At 31.6% G+C, this 19,788-nt stretch overlaps 1 protein-coding gene across 1 annotated transcript in view; it reads right to left on the reverse strand.

Moving 5' to 3' along the window:
• The window catches only part of sona (sol narae), a 91,951-nt gene that overhangs the window by 67,942 nt on the left and 4,221 nt on the right, over positions 1 to 19,788 (reverse strand). The window contains 2 exon segments of the mRNA XM_070646187.1: positions 3,205 to 3,435; positions 18,779 to 18,993. Of these exon segments, the coding sequence (XP_070502288.1) occupies positions 3,205 to 3,276 (72 nt within the window). The 5' untranslated portion in view covers positions 3,277 to 3,435; positions 18,779 to 18,993.

Here is a 19,788-nt window from a genome sequence, read left to right on the forward strand (position 1 = left end):
ATATAAAAAGTAACAATTATTGCTTTTTAAGTGCTTGACGTGCACTTTGCCTTCTTTCCATCTTATTTGCGAAACACATGAGTATGCTCTTGCATGTAGGCACGCCATCTTCACTCTCTTAAGTTGAGCGAAAAAAAAATCACCCTTATGTAAATTCATGGGAAGTAATTGATTAGATCTAAAATAATAAATTTATTTGCACACAATTTATTCAAGTGATATTTCATCTAAACGTGAGCTTAAACTCATAAAATTTTGATTAAGGTTGAGGAAAAAAGGTGGAGAAATGAAAGCACGCACGAAGAATAAGGTTGTGAATTTTGGAATGGTATTTTGATGCCGGTTTTGGGTACTAAAGTGCATTTTTAACAAGATTGAAAGAAAAAAGATGTTAACGGTCTTTTTAGATTCAAATGTTGACGGTTTTCTCATTTTTAAATTCTAACGGTTTTCAAAAATTCAAATTTGGAGGTTTTAAAAATTTAAATTTAAGTGATTTTCAAATTTTAACGGTTAAAAAATCGAAATTTCAATGTTTCATACAAATTTAAGCAACCTTTTTCAAACCCAAAGCTTAATGTCTAGTCATGTCATAATCAGCCTCAACCCATCACTCAATTCACAAGAAATAAATGCCCACATGACCCCATCCGTTTCATAAAAATCAGCTTCTTTTAAAATAAAAACTTTGTGCTACTTCTTATACATACATAAGTGGCGCAAGCCACGACCTTGACGCTGATAATATTTCATCTCTTTTTGCCGACTATATGCTCTTTTCTCTTCTGCTTTGTACATACATAAAATGGACTTGCTTCTTCTTTTTACTCTCATTTTTTTGTCTTGTACCTTTCATGTCTCATGCTCATGTCGAATGACATTTGGCAACAGGTGAGACTTCTTCTTAGATGTATCATATTGGGAGATTTATGGGGTAATCAAAGAAAAATTTTTATTTGATCTTTTTTTTCTGCACAGCTATACAGCTATTATTATCGACATGATGAAATGATGATGTGATGAACTTTGAAATTAAATTATTGGAAGAAAATTGACAAAACAAGTCTTTGTATGCTTGAACTTTTGATTATTATTATCATTATGTGTGACTGTCATTAAGGAGCTTCTTGTTAGTTGCTGCTTTGTGTTAATTTGAAAGGTTTGAAGCTGTTGACTTGCAATGATGAAGTCTTTTTATTGCAAAATTGATGGACATGATTGATATGACTTTTTATGGTAATAATGTAAGTAGGCAAGAGATAGTTATGATGATTGTTAGGTAAATTGTGGAAATTATGGATGATTTTCTGGGTTTATGGCATTTAGTCGGTCTCGTAGTTGCTTTTAATCATCAATTATTGAGGTAGGACTTCCAAATCTTCCTCAACTTATCAAATGTCTCAAAAATTCACACCAAAAAGCAAACAAAAAGTTCTATTGACAAATCACCATCACTACATAAATCACACTACATATGCTAATGACAATACCGGTCTTGCTCCATCAATCGCACAACAAAAGAGCTTAATATTATTTCGGAACTAAAATGTATCGAGCTGTTTGGATGAATAAATTTAGATAAGATACTCAAATTTAGTCTAGTTTTGATTCCCATCGTAAAATTTCATATTATATTGCTGTATTAAAATATAATTCTAAGATATTTCACGCCAGAAACTACCAACTTTATGGTAATTCTCAAGGAGATGAAGATGTTGAGGATAACGGGTTGTGGATTCAAAATATTGTGGTTCTGAGAGGGTCAGAAGGGTTCTTGTTAAGTAACAATTAACCAAAATTCGCAACAAAAATGTCAAAAGTCTCAAGTGTACCGGAAGTAATCTCAAAACACCACCAATTTAAACAAATTTACGACCAAACAACCGTCAATGTGCTTCAACTCTGTTTCATTAATAGACTTTAGATATAAAGAGAACCATAAATTAGAAATAACGTCTCATTGGAGCCCACGATAGCAAAATTTTTATTCTCGCGGCTGTCAAGTATTTCAGACTTATAGCGATATTACCGTGCTTATCTCATGACATTCACCTATATTAAATATGACAACGTCAAACTATAAAAATAACAATATTCTAGAGTGATTATGCAAAATTCCTTACTGAAAATACTGGAAATGATGAAAGAATTTTTAGGCAAAAAACTGGTCAGAAACTATATTGTTGATCCAGGTATATCAGGAATATCAGGTCTTAGATGGTGAATTATAGAATCAGGTGATTATGGTAATTGGAATAAAGTCAAGAGTCAGGAAATATCGAATTGATAAGATTTTTAATAAAGACATTGAATCCTCCAAGGAATATTTGAAATAGAGTTCAGTCAAGAGCCGCGAACCTGCTTTTCCTGCTTTTTATATACACAGAACTTTCAGCTGTACCGTATAGTATTTACAAGACTTAAGACTTGGTTTGTTTTTTGCAGATCTGCAGTTTTGGAAGAACTCTAATTGGAAGGATAATTGAATTCCTCGACTCTATTGAATGATTTGCAATGAAGACAAGTGCCTTAATGTCTAAAAAATCACAAAAATACCCCGGAAATTCAACAATTCACTATCAATTGATTCTTCCTTACAAAACTGGACATATCGAAACAATTCCATTCTTAACCATACTTAATTTACACTTATTATACTCAAATCTTCAAGTCATTCTGAAAATCTTTAGCCATAACTTGCCAGACGCATAAATAACAATTAGTTTATCCACATTCTTGATTAATATTCAAAAGAATCTTTAACCTAATCAAACATTTAATAGACTTAGCTAATTAAATCGTCATGACTTCACATTAAATCAACTATTAATTATCAAAGAGATCCTCTGCGAGTCCATCGACATAAAAATTTTAATCCATCACATTCTTTTTTGGCCATAAAATATATTTTTGGGGAGATTTGCTAAATGATTGTCATAATATTGCAAAAAATGATGATTTCATAAGCTTAATTTATGATTTTTTGAGCTGGAACTTCAGCCTCAATAAAGCGTAGCAGAACATTTTTTGTTAATTTCTTTTGTAATTCTGAACTTTACAAAGCCTATCCACTGTGGCACATAATAAAAAAATTAAATTTCGAGATCAGTGGAGCGAGATTAAGGCTTATTATCAAATTATCATGATTTAGTATTTATTATCTACTCTAATGGTAACAACAACAAAAAAAAGAGAAGTACTCACGTCTGGTAGTGTTGCTGCAAGTGTTACACAAGCAGAAATCCATGTTACAAAATATATGGCAAGTTTCGTCATTTTCCTGGTCTGTGTCTTGCGGGGTCTTGATAATAAAAAAGCAACACACTTATACGTGTGAATTGATAATTTTGTTACTTCACGATGATAGAAGGGCTGGGGGCAGTTGAAGGGCAGTGAAAGGAAGAAAAAATAAAGAAGAAGATGGGCTTCAAAAATCTGAAAAGAGATAAAAAGAATAAATAATTTATTAGTTAAGATGTTGATAAATTGTGTCGATAATGTTGGAGAATTTACATTAAGTAATTTTGTTGGAATCAGAATGGATTAGAGCTTTCAACAGAATTTGATGATAAATTGAGTTTTTGTTCAAAAATATTTAAATTTTCTTATTGTTTGCTGTGATTTGAATGCAATAAATTATGAAGAATTAGAATTGTTGAGATGGTTACTGAGTTTGTTTAAAGAATCAATGGCAGCTAGTCGCTAATCTACAAACAACTACACTTAAGACTGCAAATTATTCAAATTTCTAGTATGTCTTAATCCAGATAAACACAATTTACTCCCTTAGCAAGGAAAGAACATACTCTCGGGAGCTTATTCTTCTTTTGTGAACTTCAAGAACTCGTCGTTGTCTGCTAGGGAGACGTTAGAGCACGGCTACATCACCATATTGTTTGCAAGACGTTGAAGTGTCCAAACGACTGTTGTTAGTCAATTTTAGTAGTGAAAGCTTAAATTTGCAGCAGTTTACCATCCAAACACCCCAAAAAAGTGGCTTGGGAACAACGTCTATTCGACTTAGTGCCGATTATTCAACTCATGCTTCTGAGGATTATTCCTGACGTCAATAAGTATCAAGCCGATCAGAACCACACTTCATTCATGAAATTACAGCAAATTAATCTTCATTCTTAAAAACTAAGAACAGCAAAAGAACATGTCAACAATACAACCTCGAGCTTGCTTCGAGCCCAAACCCAAAACATGTGAAATCTTGTAAAAATAAATCACACAAGATTAACGAAATATAATTTATTTAAAAATATTTCTTATCTTTCACATCGATTCCAAGATTTTTGTGAAATTTCATCCTCGAAAAAATGAATTTCATAATTTTTATTGCTTTTTATCAGTTCCTCATACACAGCGAAAGATAAAATAAATAACCGTAAGATTTTACGCAATTTATACGCATTTTAAGTTCAGATAGGATAAAGCACAAGAGACAGATTTGATGAATGAATGTTGAGACTAAAGCTGATTAAATTTAAAAATTCATTTTTTCGGTGTCAAAGTCAATTGACTGATGATGAAGAAATGATTTTCTGTCGTATATCTATTGTTGATTTATCTATTTCAAAAGAAGATTTAGCGACTGCTGCTTATTTTTTATTATTGAGTTGATAGACTTTAATGGACTTTGTTGTAAATGGAAATGGAAATGTTTGCTGTTTGCTAATTGGTGTGGAAATGATTGACAAAATGATGAAAGTGCTTTTTGGTGGATATTGGAAGCTGCTGGCTGATGAAGAGACTTTGAGGTTGATGATATGAAGTTTTGTGAGGTTTTTGAACTTCTGAAGAGATTTTTGATGGGAATTTTGAGATTTTTAGTGAGAATCTACATTGGAATCGCTCATAAATGAATATCAGAACAAGAATCATAAAAACAGCCATCTGATGTCCATTCAGAGTGCATATAAACTCTGAACTACATGATGCTTCTGTTTGGATTATGATTAAAACCTTAATTGACATTTTAATATCCAAAATTGCAAGAAAATCAATTTACATGCATAGAAACTTAATGACAATCGACAGTCCAACTTCCAACTAGACATCATTCATAAACAACCCCTTTATCTGATTAAATTCTTGTTTCTCTACAGTCCATCCTCAATTTTCATTCAAGAATCTTCACCGGCATTAAAAAATATACACAAAAATGTTAATCTTTAACATCAAATCTGACTCAGCAGCTAGAGTTCAAACTACAACAAACATTAGGGATATTATCAAATTTTGCACGTAAACCTCAAGATTTTATGAATTTGATGTCCATACTTTAATGTTGTTTTTCTGTCTTTTGATTCATAAACAAATGTATTCTCTAATCTGCGATCCACAGACACGTGTAAGAAGATTTTTTATTCTTTCTAATCCTTACTGACGACAATCATTTAGCCATCGACGATTGTGGGAACTAACAAACTAGAGTCTGTCTAATGACTAGCATAAAATTAGTTAAATTTTAATTTAAATTACACAAATTTTGCCGGTTTTCTTTATTTTCATTTCTTTTTAATTCCAAAACCTCTTAAAACAACAAATATGGACATAAAATGTAAATGATGTTGCCATTTAAACTTGAATTTCCACAACATTCTTCTAAATCATATGCCAATGACTTTATCTGTTTATTAAATTTAACCACAAAAATATTTTTTTTAAAACCTTCAATTTGCATATTTTCTATTGAGAGAGTAAAAGACTCACGTCATCGACATTGAACGACTCTTTTTTTGTTTGTTGTCGAAACAAAAAACTTATCATCGGTAACACCTGTATGGTCTAATGGAAATATACCGATTGTGTAAAGAAGAGTCATTGATTAGTATTTTTTGAAGACGGTTGTTCAGATGAGACATGAAATCGCCAAAAGATTAAGTGGATAAGTGAGTAAGAATGGGGGATTAGAATTGAGGGGATTAAGCGTTGTTAATAGTTTGATGGAGATGTTAGGCCAAACTGTGCTCAATGTTGCGATGAAGCTACTCTTAATTCCGGTGGCGAAATGGACTTTAGCTTATGTTACCAGATCCAGCTTTCGACGAGTTCTAGTCGTCGAACTGTGGTCGAATTCTAGTCGTCGTCCGCAGGTCAAACCATTCAAACAATTCTAGACATTTCCTCTCAAAATCAACTTCCAAAAAAATATCAAAAAATCTCGTTTATTTATGATGATGAGACAACAAGTTCTTCACGGTGTTTATTATGTTAGAAATGAAAAACGATTAGATTTCATTAGCTTATGGCCTTAACAAAAATTTAATCACTTGTCATAGGGCTTAGTCATCGTAATAAACAGTTTGTCAACCAAGTGCCATAGAGTCTCATGGGAATATGCCATGCGACTTGCGGCTTCTTTTTGACTTTTTGTCTCGTGTTAAAAACAATTCAAGTCAGCAGTTCTTTATTTTTGCATTGAATGGAAATACTTTTTTTTTTGTCTCATCCATGCCAAGACTGGAATAATATTTTAATCCTTGAATTATAAAATATCAGAAGCTCAAGCTCTGTTCTTTTCATTATTTCCAATTCCCCGGCTGCGACATTATTCGAGCAATCTATAGAGAGGTCAAATTGGAATTAAAAAATATTTTCAGAGTTCGTTGTCGCATGCATGTGTATTAAAATGTCAAGATTAAATTTAATTAATTTGTAATTAAATTGAGCGGATTCTTTTGAGCATCTATTAATCAATATCGAGTCTTGGGAGTATTTTGTATGGTAATTATTTGATTCCTTTGTGACACAGCATATGAGTATCGATGTATAATGTTCTCTTAAGTGGTTAGTCATCAATTTTTATGTATCATAAATGGGGAAAATTATCAAGTCATTCAATATGTGAGCGCATAAGCATCTTTTGTGAAAGGTTTATCCTTGGGATGAATTTTTGTGAGAATATTCTTCAATATTCATTTCTTAGGAGATGATGAAATACAGTGGATCTGAATATTTTTAGACCATTTTATCAGGATCTAAATGTGTTTATGCGTTGTGGATTTGCAAATGTTAAAGTGACAGAAATGACGTTTGTGGTCAGTATAAATTAACATATAATAATGAGTTCAGAAAGAGCATACTGTTAGAGCATTGGTGGGTAAGCTATTGGCCGCAGTATCCCAGTGTGTCGCCAAAATTCAATTTGACCGTAAATTTTAGTCAAGTCATCGACAAATTCACTGATTTAATACCTAAATAGTAAAGTCACAGCTGAGGTAAGTCGTGCCACAAAAAAAGGTTGCCTAACATTGTCTTAAGGCTGTGAACCTTTAAGTATATTACGAGATCATCTGTATAAATCAAAGCTTCATTCAAAATTCTAACAAAATTTCCCATCAAACTCAAATCCACAACCAAAAATGACTTAGTGTAATGATGAAAGACAAAATCAATTTAATCAAGTATGGTGCTCAAAACATCATCAAGAATAGCTTCTTACTTCATTGAATGATCTCAGAAAAAGACCGACCAAAGTGGTTAAGAAAAATTGATTAAAAACTTTTGCTTCATTCAATCGTTTTTCTTCAACTTGAATCTCATTTTATGAGTCATCGCATTTTATGCAAATGAAGTTAAAGTTAAAAAAGAAGTCAAAAGAGTCATGACCGCAACAATCTCTTATTATGCAAATGGTCTCAAATGTCACTGACGTGAAAAATACACGAAAAAGAATTTAATTAACTTACAATAAAGTAAATCAAAAATTATTCTTAAGTGACGGTCAAGTTGTTGTGCAAAAATGGGTAAATTCTTTCCCACAGCCACCATTCATTGAAAAGGCACACACCATCAATTAAACTTGAATGTGGTGTACTAGCAAGCATGAATAGACTATTGGCAAATAAATAATTGAGCTATGAGCTTTTATTTAATTTTCATATATTATATATGCGTGTGAGTATTATGTGGTATTACAAGACTTATCCGCATCACTAGTACCAAGCTAATCGCGTTGGACGAAGACGTAGCTTGTTGTGCTAATCGAATGGATTTAAAGTATTCGGAAACGAATAAGCAAATTGATAATAAATATTCATTATATTAATTACATTTCAGTGATTTTAAGCCCAATACACAACACAGCACAAGTTTCATGCTTTGTGGACTCGATGACTGTGAGTTGGCTTATGAATTTTTACTTTAAACGATTGAGTAATGTAGATTTCCCTAAAATATTCAAATGTTTTATTAATTAATTATTCAATACAAGTTAGGTAATTAGTTAAAGATTAAAAGATATTAAGCCGGTCTAGACGTCAATTGAACTAGTCTTAAAACAATGCTTAACATGACAATAAATGTTGAAAGTGGATTTAGAAGTTGTATTTGTTCCAGGATATCACGTAAAATGTGTGTTTAGATTTTATGATAAATAACAACATGCTCAGTTACCGACAGAGATTTTTTTCCTTTGAATTGAGTCTACAGCTGAGTAGAATATGAAATTTTTGCATTGAAATGTGTAATGCTTGTTGTTGAATGTTTTGTGGAATGCAAGGGTAAGGAAATGATCAAATTTATCAAAATATGGTTGATCCTTGGCTGTCTAGCTCCCTATGTCACTACTGATGTGTCTAGTGATTCAAGTCTGACTATTCTAGATCAACAGATGATTCGTAAGCTTTGCTCCAATATTCATGAAGACATTTGGTTCAACAAACACATAAAGCTACGTATATTTAGCTCTACTAATCCAAAAACCCACAATACAAGCCATTCAGCTTCCGAATCTCAACATTTTTAATAATTTGTATTAATATTTCATGATTTGTGCCTCAACAAACCTTTATATCTACTCATAATAAACTTCAAGTACTCTAGATTCTAACCTTGGCTAAAACAAGCCCTTAAATTCAGTATAAGGTTAATAAGATCAACATCAATAGATATCCAAAGTTCAATATCAAAATTCGCATAGAAAAAACTCAATTAAAACTCAATAAAGGCACTTAATTCTTTCAATTAAACCATAAATTAGCAAATTAATATTCTATAAACTTTAAGCTCAAGTTCTTCTTCTCTCATTTCCTAAAAATTCACTCAACTCGAACAAATTTATTCATAATTAATACTATAAAGTGCTAACGTTCTTCAAACTTAATTAATATTCTACGAAAATATATAAAAAATTTCACTACATATTTTAATTAGGTATGAACTTAATTTAGATCAACATTCTGTTAAAGCTTATTTTTGAATGTAGTATACTTGTGGCTTAATGTTAAACATTTCCTGAAATAAATATTGTTTTTTGAATAATTCTTAAATTAGTTTTATAATAAATTATTCTAAATTCATGAACCTGAATGTTGGGTAATTTGATGGTAATAATAGATAGATTTTGAATTTGAATTTTATATTATGTTTATGGCTTTTGTTTGGTGATCCATATAAAGTAATTGTGATTTTGAATTGCGTAAAATAGCCGTAAATTCATGTATTTCAGGTTGTAGGGGAAGTAATGTAGGATTTTTTTTATCGAAAATTGTGATCAGAATTTATATGATTTGTATTAATGGGATATTGAATATGGTATTAAAATTAAGTGCTGTGAGAACGATTGTATTAGGCCTGAGCAGCACAATGTCTCGATAAGCATTGTTTGCCATAAAAATGGGTCAAAATCCGCCCTCACGGGCCTTCACGGTACCATCTGAACAACTTCGCGTCTTAACGTTAATAAGACATCTTAGCAGCTTCCTAGGAAACAGGGTGTGCTGTTTCGGAGGAGGAAAATATGGAGCGACTAATCGACATGAATTGAAATATTGCCATCAAGGAAATGAAGCGGCAGAGTACTTAGTTTCAGAGCTTGAATCCGACTAGAATTGTATATGGAGTCTAGTCGACTTGAGTTGAAATTTCCTCACAAAATACGAGTTCTTCAAGCTCTGTTCAGAACCAAAAGATATTGAATTGACAAATACTACTTAAAGGTTCTTGCTGTCGCTTGATACGTCGCTAAGTGCTAATCTTATCCCACTTATGGGATAAATTTGAAATTTAAATCAAGTCAACTCTTGGTGTAACTTAAAGTCCATATCTTCATATTAAACCATTTTTTAGGTCAATCAGAGTACAAGATAAATTATCAACACTTCAGCCTTACACAACATGCCTAATTTAATTTTCCGAAACTGATTGTACTAATTTAATAAATATTTTTTGATATTACAAAATTTCATTCAACACTTTACATTACTTTGTATCTTGTGTAGCAAGTGAAGCAAATAAATTATTGCGGCAATTAATCTCAAATATTCTTACATCATCTACCATAAATATTTCTCTTTTTTTCGATAGAAATAAGGCAGATCTTTATGAATAAAAACAATTAACCAAAATTTTTCATCTTATTTAAAGCGTAAAAATCGAAAAAAGAGTAAAAATGAGTTCAAATTCAAACGTGACATAATAATTTCCTTGCATGCATGCACGGTCTTTGTGTATACATTGAATTGAAGCATGTGAGTTGGTAATGGCAAGAGCTTTATGTAATTTTGCAAAGCTATATACATTGCAGAATCCAATACACAACGGATTGAAGCTTGATCATTAAGTTTGTTATTTTTTTTTTCTTTCTTCTTTTTGCTAAAAGCAAAAAAAAAATCTTTTCTCGTGAGTAAGTCTGAGTGTGCGGCATTAGTTGTGTCTGTGTATATTGCTATTTAAAAAGGGAAAGTGAAAAAAAACTGCAATGAAACTACAACTATGAAAATAATATATATAAAGCGGGCTAAGCGATGTTTAGTGAGATACACGATCAACGATATGTATCTATTTGCAAAGTATTTGATATCGACGTAATATTATTAGGAATTAATTACGTAAAATCTATATCATTTTTTTAAAGTACCTACTTTGTATCAAAAATATTTTTTAAGTGGTTTTTTTGCTATTGCCGCTGTTAATTGATTATTTAGGCGCAGTTTATGTGGAAATGAAATATTAGAAAAATTATTTAAAGGTTCAGATATCTGCAATTGAGTTATTAAATGTCATATCTTTGCTGAAACTTATGATTTGGATTTTTTATGATTTTGGAAAGTGTAGATTTATGTTTTTTGGAATTTTTGGACATTTCTAATTTTGATTAATCCTCACAAGATCGTTTTGACTTTTTTATCTTATTCAATTTCCATCCAAGAGACATAAAACAGATAAAGAACTCAATACAAAGTCTTAATGGGCTTTGACCTCTGTGTGGCTTGCAATTAGCGGCTAAATGAAGCCTTGCGTCACTCAAGTAAACAATGTTGCATACTAGCTTTTGATTTATAATTGATACAATCTAATTCTATTCTGATCTGATCTAATTTAAGACTAGATCTAAAGAAATCTTGAAGTTTCATGTCACTTCAATTCAGATTTATACGAATTTTTGATGGAAAAGGCCGATGGACTCGAATGTATTACAAAAATTGTATCAACTTCGATCTCTGATTGATGTCGAGATTTTCTAGTTCTACCGTATTTATGTCCACTAATTAGTAACAGTAATCGATTTTTGGGCTACTGATGTTTAATTTTAAAGATGCCTGGTTAAGTCAGAACTCAATTGATTTACTTGCTAAACTGACCGTACAGATCAATTGTGATCATTTCTCCTTGTGCCTTTCTAAGTCAGAACTAAAAGTAAACTCAAATTTCATGTGAAGTCTAGTCGACTTGAGCCATTTATTCTATGATTATTTCAAGCCTTTTTTCGATTCCTTAGTTGCGATAACATAGTCTCACCCAGACTTTTGTCCATAGAACACTGCATCTTAGAGTAGAATTAAGCAATATTGAATCTACCCTTTTGTTAATTATAAACAAATAACCCCATAAAAACTTATAATTTAAAATTTTCCTTCTAGACTTCTAGACACTCACTTTAAAATTAAAAACAACACCAGTAATTGGAGTTTCCCAGTCGCTAAATTTCCTAGTAAGAAGCTCATGCAATAATGTCAGCAAAAAAAGAATGTTATTTTTTTCGTGTGAAAATGCCGAGTAGTTTGGGTAAAGGTGTGCAGCTGAGTAAGTGCAACTTATTACTTTATTTTATCGACCAAGGCGCCGCCGGTGCTCCATTTCGAAATAACTTGAACTTTTATGCTGACGAATTTATGTCATCTGAACATGCATGTATGGAATGAATGAATAAAAAAAAAGGAGGAGGGAAAGGCGATAACATAAACAAAAACATGAAATTTAATAGCCTTAAGGTAAAAAATTACAAAAGTCCTCGTGCTATTGATCGAGGGACTTAAGCGCATTTTGTCCCAGCGATCAGTAATTGATTAATAAGTCACTTCCAGACCTAAAAACCAAGATCCAGTAAGATCCAGGTCACTTCCAGACCTAGAAACCAAGATCCAGTAAGTTCCAGGGCACTTCCAGACCTAAAACCAAGATCCAGTTAGTTCCAGGTCACTTTCAGACCTAAAAACCAAGATCCAGTAAGATCCAGGTCACTTTCAGATCTTAAAAACAAGATTTGTATAAAACTTCCAAAAATTTAAGAACTTCATAATTTAACGGATTTTCATAATTCAAACCTCTTAACGGTCAAAACAAATTCAAACATTGTTCAGTAAACACTGTAAAAACATTGAAAAAAATTGAAGAACACTGTAAAACAATGAAAAAAAAAACGTGTTGTTGTTGTATATGAAAATGAAAATTTGCCATGCCTTAGGAATTCTGTTAATTATAGCATTTATGCTTTGATTTGAAACTTTTAAATGCCCGGCGCCGCAATAACTTTATGGAACTGATCTTTTAAAACCATTCCGAGCTCTCTACGATGTCTAGATAAAAAGTTTTTATTGGCAGCCGACCGAACAAAGTGATTTATTAAGCTACCTTTTTGAAAAAAATTTCAAAAATGCGCTAAAAATAAAATGATTTCTTGGGAGGTTTTGTTGAGGCTGTGTAGACATTTCATGTAAATGGACTGTCTAATAAATTAAATAAATCCAGTTTATGTCTGTGAAATAAAGAATAAAAATTTCTAATCTTATGTTTGAATATTGTCTGAATTAATCTCTTTTGTTAAGACAGACATTGCATATATATGTTGACTTTTATGATTTTGTAAGGCAAACATATTCAGGCTAATGTCTCTCCAGATGAGATTATGAAATTTCACATACAATATTTTTGCAAAATAATCAAATTGATTTTATTAGTTCGATTTTTTTAAGAGCTATAAACTTTTATGTCGTTACTCAATATTTTTGCTTTTTCTATTGCTGTGTTTTGTTTTGCAAATTTCGGTGAATATCATTGCTGCATATATGCATTCCGCTTGACTAGATTTTTTGCACAATTCATGTGGTCAGTGAAAAATTTAATTAAGTTTTGAAAGCTAATCTTTTGAAAAATCAAAATAACGTGTTAAAAGTCATTGCCATGCCTTATGAATTCTGATGAAGATTTTCGCAATTTTTGTCATGCATTGTTGAAGGTTTTTATGGAATTTTGACTTTTGTCAAAATTTTTTTTAGTGATAACATGATATGGAAATAGCGACAAATCCGAACTGGGACCAGATTAGGTGAATCTGGTCTCATTTGTGGCTTATGTCGGTCTAGGTCACTTTCAAAGTGGTAATGAGCCTGATTTAGTAATGATTTATAAGGAGAAAGCCAACATTGGAAATGATGGACTCGTATATGAAAGTAAATTGGTCAAGAAATCGACCTAACTACCCGTGGTCCTCCATATGTCTCTTAAATACACTTTCGATCAATTGTATCACTCTCCTTGGCTCCCATAAGTCCATTCCTAATCTATTAACATCCCATTCAATTGCGTCACTTTCAATTTCCACAAGTCATCCATTAACATCTCAAAAAGTTGGTATAGGTCAATTTAAAAATCAAAAACAGTGTTTCATCACCTCCCAATTACCAATTTACTAAGTTATCTCACTATAAAATCAACACAGATGTTAACAAGATCAGCTATGGGTTGTTACACTTTATTATTCAGCAATAGATCAGCTGGAGGCACCACATGAATTAACAGTTAATGTGTCTAGAAGTCAACAAGATTACAAAAGATCAAGACTCATGTACGGTGAATATTAGGGTAACAGCCATGCACAATTTGGTATTTAAAAACATAAAAAATAATGAAAAAGCGAGTCAAGTTTACTAAATAATAAAAAGCAGGCCAATAATATTGAATGACCTAAAACTACACCTATTCTATGCTTTTTGAAGCTCTACGCTTGCTTACAACCTCTTTCAATTCCGTCACATTTAACATTCATGATTTATTTTCTATAAATATTATTTTTTTAATTATTTTTTCATGTCCAACAAGTAATTTTCCCTCGGCACCCATGAGGAATAACCAACATTCAATAATTCACATATAATTATTATGCAATTGACAGCATAACTATCTGCACAAATATGTTTCACACCTGGTAAGTGCAAAGAAGAATTTACTGTGATGACTATTTTGATTTTTTGTGTGCTGTGCTGAGAAAAAAACACTTTGAAATGTGATATACGCTTTAAAATGCCTGATCATTGAGCTATTTGAGAGCATTGAGTTTGCAAGCAAAAGGCAAAACGTAAATTTGCAATTGCACAATACAAGATATTTTTGTTTGTGCTTTGCTGCTGCTGTGTTAAAATGCCATAGACATTAATTATAAGGTCTTTCCTGTGAGCCAATTTGTAATATTGAGACGTTCGCTTGACTTTACTCACGAATCAAAGCCATTTTGCTACTGCTGTATGTACATATTTTTATATGAGCCATAAATTAATCATTAATGGAACTCAAATCGCCTCGTTATTGCTGTTGATCCAAATTTGATTTGAGGTATGTTATTTATTTACTTTTATGTTGTAATGAAGGGGGATTGCTGCTTCATTTGAGACATAATTTATGTGAATTTAAGATGGAATTAGGAAAAAAGTTCAAAATGTATGCAAACCAAATAGAAATATTTCAAGAATCCAAAATCACTTTTTAACACAAGATTTCCCACAACACTGCAAAATTCAACCTTCAAAGCCAACCATCAACCTCACAATTAAATGATTCACCCCCTTTTGAATCATGCATCGCATTAATTATTGCCAATTTTTCGCCTCTTTTCAGCTTTTCAAAAGCTCATAGAAACATCTAAAAGTGGTTTAAGGTCATCGACATACAATGCAGTTCATATAAAAATTGAATGATTGACGATGTCTCAATGTCTATTTTGTTTGTTGACGACTTATTTACATTATTCTTTACAGCTTGTGGTGCTCGATGCCATTCAACCACAGTAATTCATGCGCCCAGAAATAAAAAAAAAGAACAATGATGAATTTTGAACTACGCGAAATAATAAAAAAGATTGCGACACATTGAGATGCTATTCGATGTCAGAAGGGTTCACTGAATGTCTAAAAAAGAGTTTTGTCGGTTGCTGTTGTAAATTATTCATGAAGTTGACGAAAAGAAGTGACGAGAAATGAACAAAAAATTTATTTTATTCTTATTCTTATGTTGAGAAACTCAATGAATATATTAATTCATCTACATACTTTGGAGTTCATGTGCTTATGGGGTTATGTGCTCCCTATGGTAGATTGACATTTTTTGATGGGGTTTTGACTGAATTTGGATGTAAAATGATGCTAAGCATTTGGTATGCAGTCTTCACTTCCATAATTTCATAGATTGTGATAGAATTAATTAAATTATCTCCTCATATTACATCAATTACTTCCCTTAACCCCACCTCCATCCAATTATTCATAAGAACCTCAAAAACCTACAAATCCAACAAAACCAAATCCAAAATTACTCATAATTATTTCTATTATACACATTCACACATATTCATGCTGTAAAATCATTCAGATATGAAGGCTTAATTCCACTTTATTATGCATGAAGAAAATTACTTGAGGAATATAATTTAATTTTCTTATTTATTCATATCTACATTATTGCTATGGTTTTGAATTCTTTTTTATGCTTCCTCGATGATTCATATTCTATGAATATGTTCTGTCAAACAATAATGGATGTAGGAAGGAATGTAAAATTTGTTTCGGATGTAAAATAATTTCTAAAGATTTCAAAAATTTCTATGGTTTTTGTAGATCCAAAATGAAGGCAAAATCTAGACATGAAGTGAAGGTCTGTATGAGTAAAGCTTCTAATTTCTATTAAGTGTACTTAATTTTATATAATAGAATAAATAAAGGTTAAGACGACACGCAATCGAGTCATTGATGAACACATCCAAGTACGAGAAACTTTATGATCTTCATGGACACTTGAGGAATATTCTTTCAAGATTATTTGCCTTTCATAGTCAAATGAAAGACACGAGTTATGTCGATAACATTTAACTAGCTGTTATACAATGATTTATTAATGCTGATAGTTTTATTGTGTCTATAAAAATGACGAAAGGTCTGATTTTTTACATAACAATCAGTTACGGCTTTAATCTGGAGCAGAATCTGCATTGTGACAAAATTTCATTTTTGGTTGATTGATTTGTCATTTGCATAACTTTTACTAAGTTTCTTTTAGTTGGCGGCATTAGTATCAGTCATTTAATCAATGGCAAATATTCGTTAGTCGGTGCTTTGACTGAATTGAGTTTTATCTTGAAAGATATCGGTTAATATATTTTATTGTGACTTGAAATCGTGATTTTTGATGAATTTCGCAATACTTTTGTAGTTTATTGAAAGTAGTTTGTTGATTTAGACAGTGCTGCATATGATTTTATGATTTGGCAGTTACAGAGGTAGACATGAAGGGGAATATGGATCAAAAGAGTCTCTTACGAGCGACACAAATGAAGAGGGTTCCTTAGCATCAAATGGGGCCTTCTTAGCACCTTCTTCATTCGTGTTACTCAACTCGAAACCATTTGAAAGGAAAAAAATTAGAACTTCCATCAATTTTTCCCGTCTGATAATCAGAATATGATTTTAATTCCTTAATGTATTCCAATAAATTCCATTTCAAACCCACTCAATTATTCAAGCACATTTCTAGAAAGAATATTACACATGACACGCTCATCTACATCAATAAATCACAAAGAACAAAACAGCAAAAGTGTGAAAAGCAATTTTAAAAGAAAAAGTTAATTTACAGCTGCATCTTATGACGTGCGGAAAAGTAAAGAGAATAAATTTATTGTTTAAATATTCTGATGATTTTTAATGGAAATTTACAGCTAATTTTCTAGAGAATTTAAGATTTTTATTGCTCTTACTGTTTAATTATTTTAGCACATGTCTAAAAACGTTGTCAAAGCCTTAAAAATCATCGAAATAAATTAAAACTTTAGCAAACAAAAACAACTTTTTGGTATTTCCGGAGTGACTTTTGTTTGTGTGTGTCCGAAGTCTCCAAGTCTGAGGACAATTCTCGATACGTCTTTTAATTTTTCAGTAAAATGATATCATTTTACAATGTTCGGGTTAAAAGAATCGGTGAATACACGAAAAACATGTTTTTCTTGATCATTAGTGACTGTATTATCGATGGAAAGGTGCTTGACCTCGAATCATCAATAAATTGCCCTTAAATTAAGTCAGATCGGACCGACGGAGTTGTTTATTGATGTTTATTAAGTCGGATAATGATCTTGAAAGCGTATGCTGAAGATTTTTTGGAAAGTCTTTTAAAATGCTGCAGAAAATTAACATAAAAGTTGGAAATTTCAAAAATTCTCAATATTTGAATTTAAAAGACAAAGATCAAGTTTTACAGCTTGCACATTCAGCAATAAAATTCTTTTCAATATCAATCAAACAGCCAAATCAATAAAAAATCTCAAGAAAATGCAAAACTTAGTCAATTTGATGATCATTTTATAAATGAAGAAGAGAAACTTCTTTTATGACTTTAGTTTATAATTATTGGATACAGAGACGTAATTAGAGGTTCTGGAATGAGTCTAAAATGTTCATTTTGTCTCAAATTGCAAATATTGAGTGTTTAAGCGTCTTAAGGCATTCTAAGTGCTTGTCAATGACTCACTTGCATTTCAGTCATGAAAGAAGCTTAAGTATGCTCAATTCATGCAGACCTCTACCTTAGTTAGGAATCCAAATAATGGAAATGTGCTGTTGTCACCCGATCTTCGCTTCATCACTGCCTTATCTCCAAACCAGACTATATTTTATGGATATTAGCTTATATTAGCATTGTTAACATTTGGACAACTCTATTCAGATCATTCAATATATTTTGTCAGGTGTTTGATGTTCATGTGACGTAGATTCATTTCACGTGAATTGCGCAGGATGATCAAAGAGACTCACTTTTATAATGGCAATTCATCGTCCACATTTGACGTCCATAATAAGGAAATAAATATTCTTAAGAACATATCACGACAAGTTGGCAACAAATCAGATCAGCAAGCAACAAAAAAATTGTATTCGCAATAAAATTAAATTATCACGAAAGCTCAATTTGATTTATGCAAATGAAGGGAATTAAGAAATGTTAACATTTTCGTAAATGTCAATTATTGGCGAGTGGAATGGACGGATTGTATTGGGAAATTTGTGAACGTGTGTGATTTACTCTCTGCAAAAAATGCGCACGAGAAGCAAAAAAAAAACTCGTTCTTTATTGACTAGCTAGTTCAATTTGAATTCGATTCAAGAGAAAAACAAACTCTAAAAATGAGCATGTAATCTGCTCTGTGTGTTCAAGTTTGGGGCCAATGGCTGTATGGGGATATATTTACAATGATAAAAGAAATATATAAATTGATGAGAATATTCACCTTTATTTGTTGTACAAATCCACATGAACATTTATTGGAAATTTCTGCCTTTTTCTATCTCCTTACGAAAAAATAATAATAAAAACATTCACTTTTTTGTCACTAATCAAGTTTTATTAATTCCTTAAAAAATCCACTGTCAGAATCTCTTTTTCAATATTAATACACAAATTTATGGCAATTTTTAATTCTTTTTATATTTTTTTCACTCTTATCTACAAAGAAAAAAAATTAAATAAATATACATAAAGATGAGTTGAGTTGTGTACAAAAACCAACCGCAGAGGAGATTTTGGGTAAATAATAGCTGAGTAATGCCACTATTCAATGACCATGCACATCGTATGGGTTTAATTAATAAATTTCGGTGTTATAATAATTTTTTTGGTTTTTTTTAAGTGATTCAGAGATGAATTTAGTGAAATAAAGTCTTGATCATGCCTAAATTGGATGGTTATGCTCCTGGGCAGGTGGATTGACTCATACCCGAATCGACAAAAATATGTTATAACTCATATAGTTAATATATAGCTGAAAACTAGTTCTAACGGTATTTTGTCCACTCGATGTGTTTTTGGAGTTAGACAGTCTCACAAAAACCGAAAAAACTGGAATTAATTGAATGAAAAAATAGCCAAAATCACAATTTTTAAGATTTTTCTGATCCTGGCTTACCCGAAGGACAGCGGAGTTTCCTCCATTTGTGCAGCTCATGCTATTATCTTGAGCCTAAATGGCCTTAATTTTCAACCCAAAAATTCTGAAAATCCCCTCAAGACATCAACACTTAACCCCCACAATTCAAGTCTACAAGCCTTCTTCGCTAACCTCACAACAGCCCATAAACAGCAACAAAGTTGAACTTTTGTATGAATGACCGCAAATGAAGCATTTTGCGTGTAAATACATAAAAAACGAAACACTTAAAAAAGCCTTCAAAAAATGCTATTGAAGAGTAATTATCGCATAATTACTAAATATTACATTGCTAAGTAATATCGAGTATGCCT

Source organism: Chironomus tepperi, unplaced genomic scaffold (assembly GCF_022539635.2).
Source record: "Chironomus tepperi strain 1889 unplaced genomic scaffold, CSIRO-AGI_Ctep_v1 contig_359, whole genome shotgun sequence".
Lineage (NCBI taxonomy): Eukaryota > Metazoa > Arthropoda > Insecta > Diptera > Chironomidae > Chironomus > Chironomus tepperi.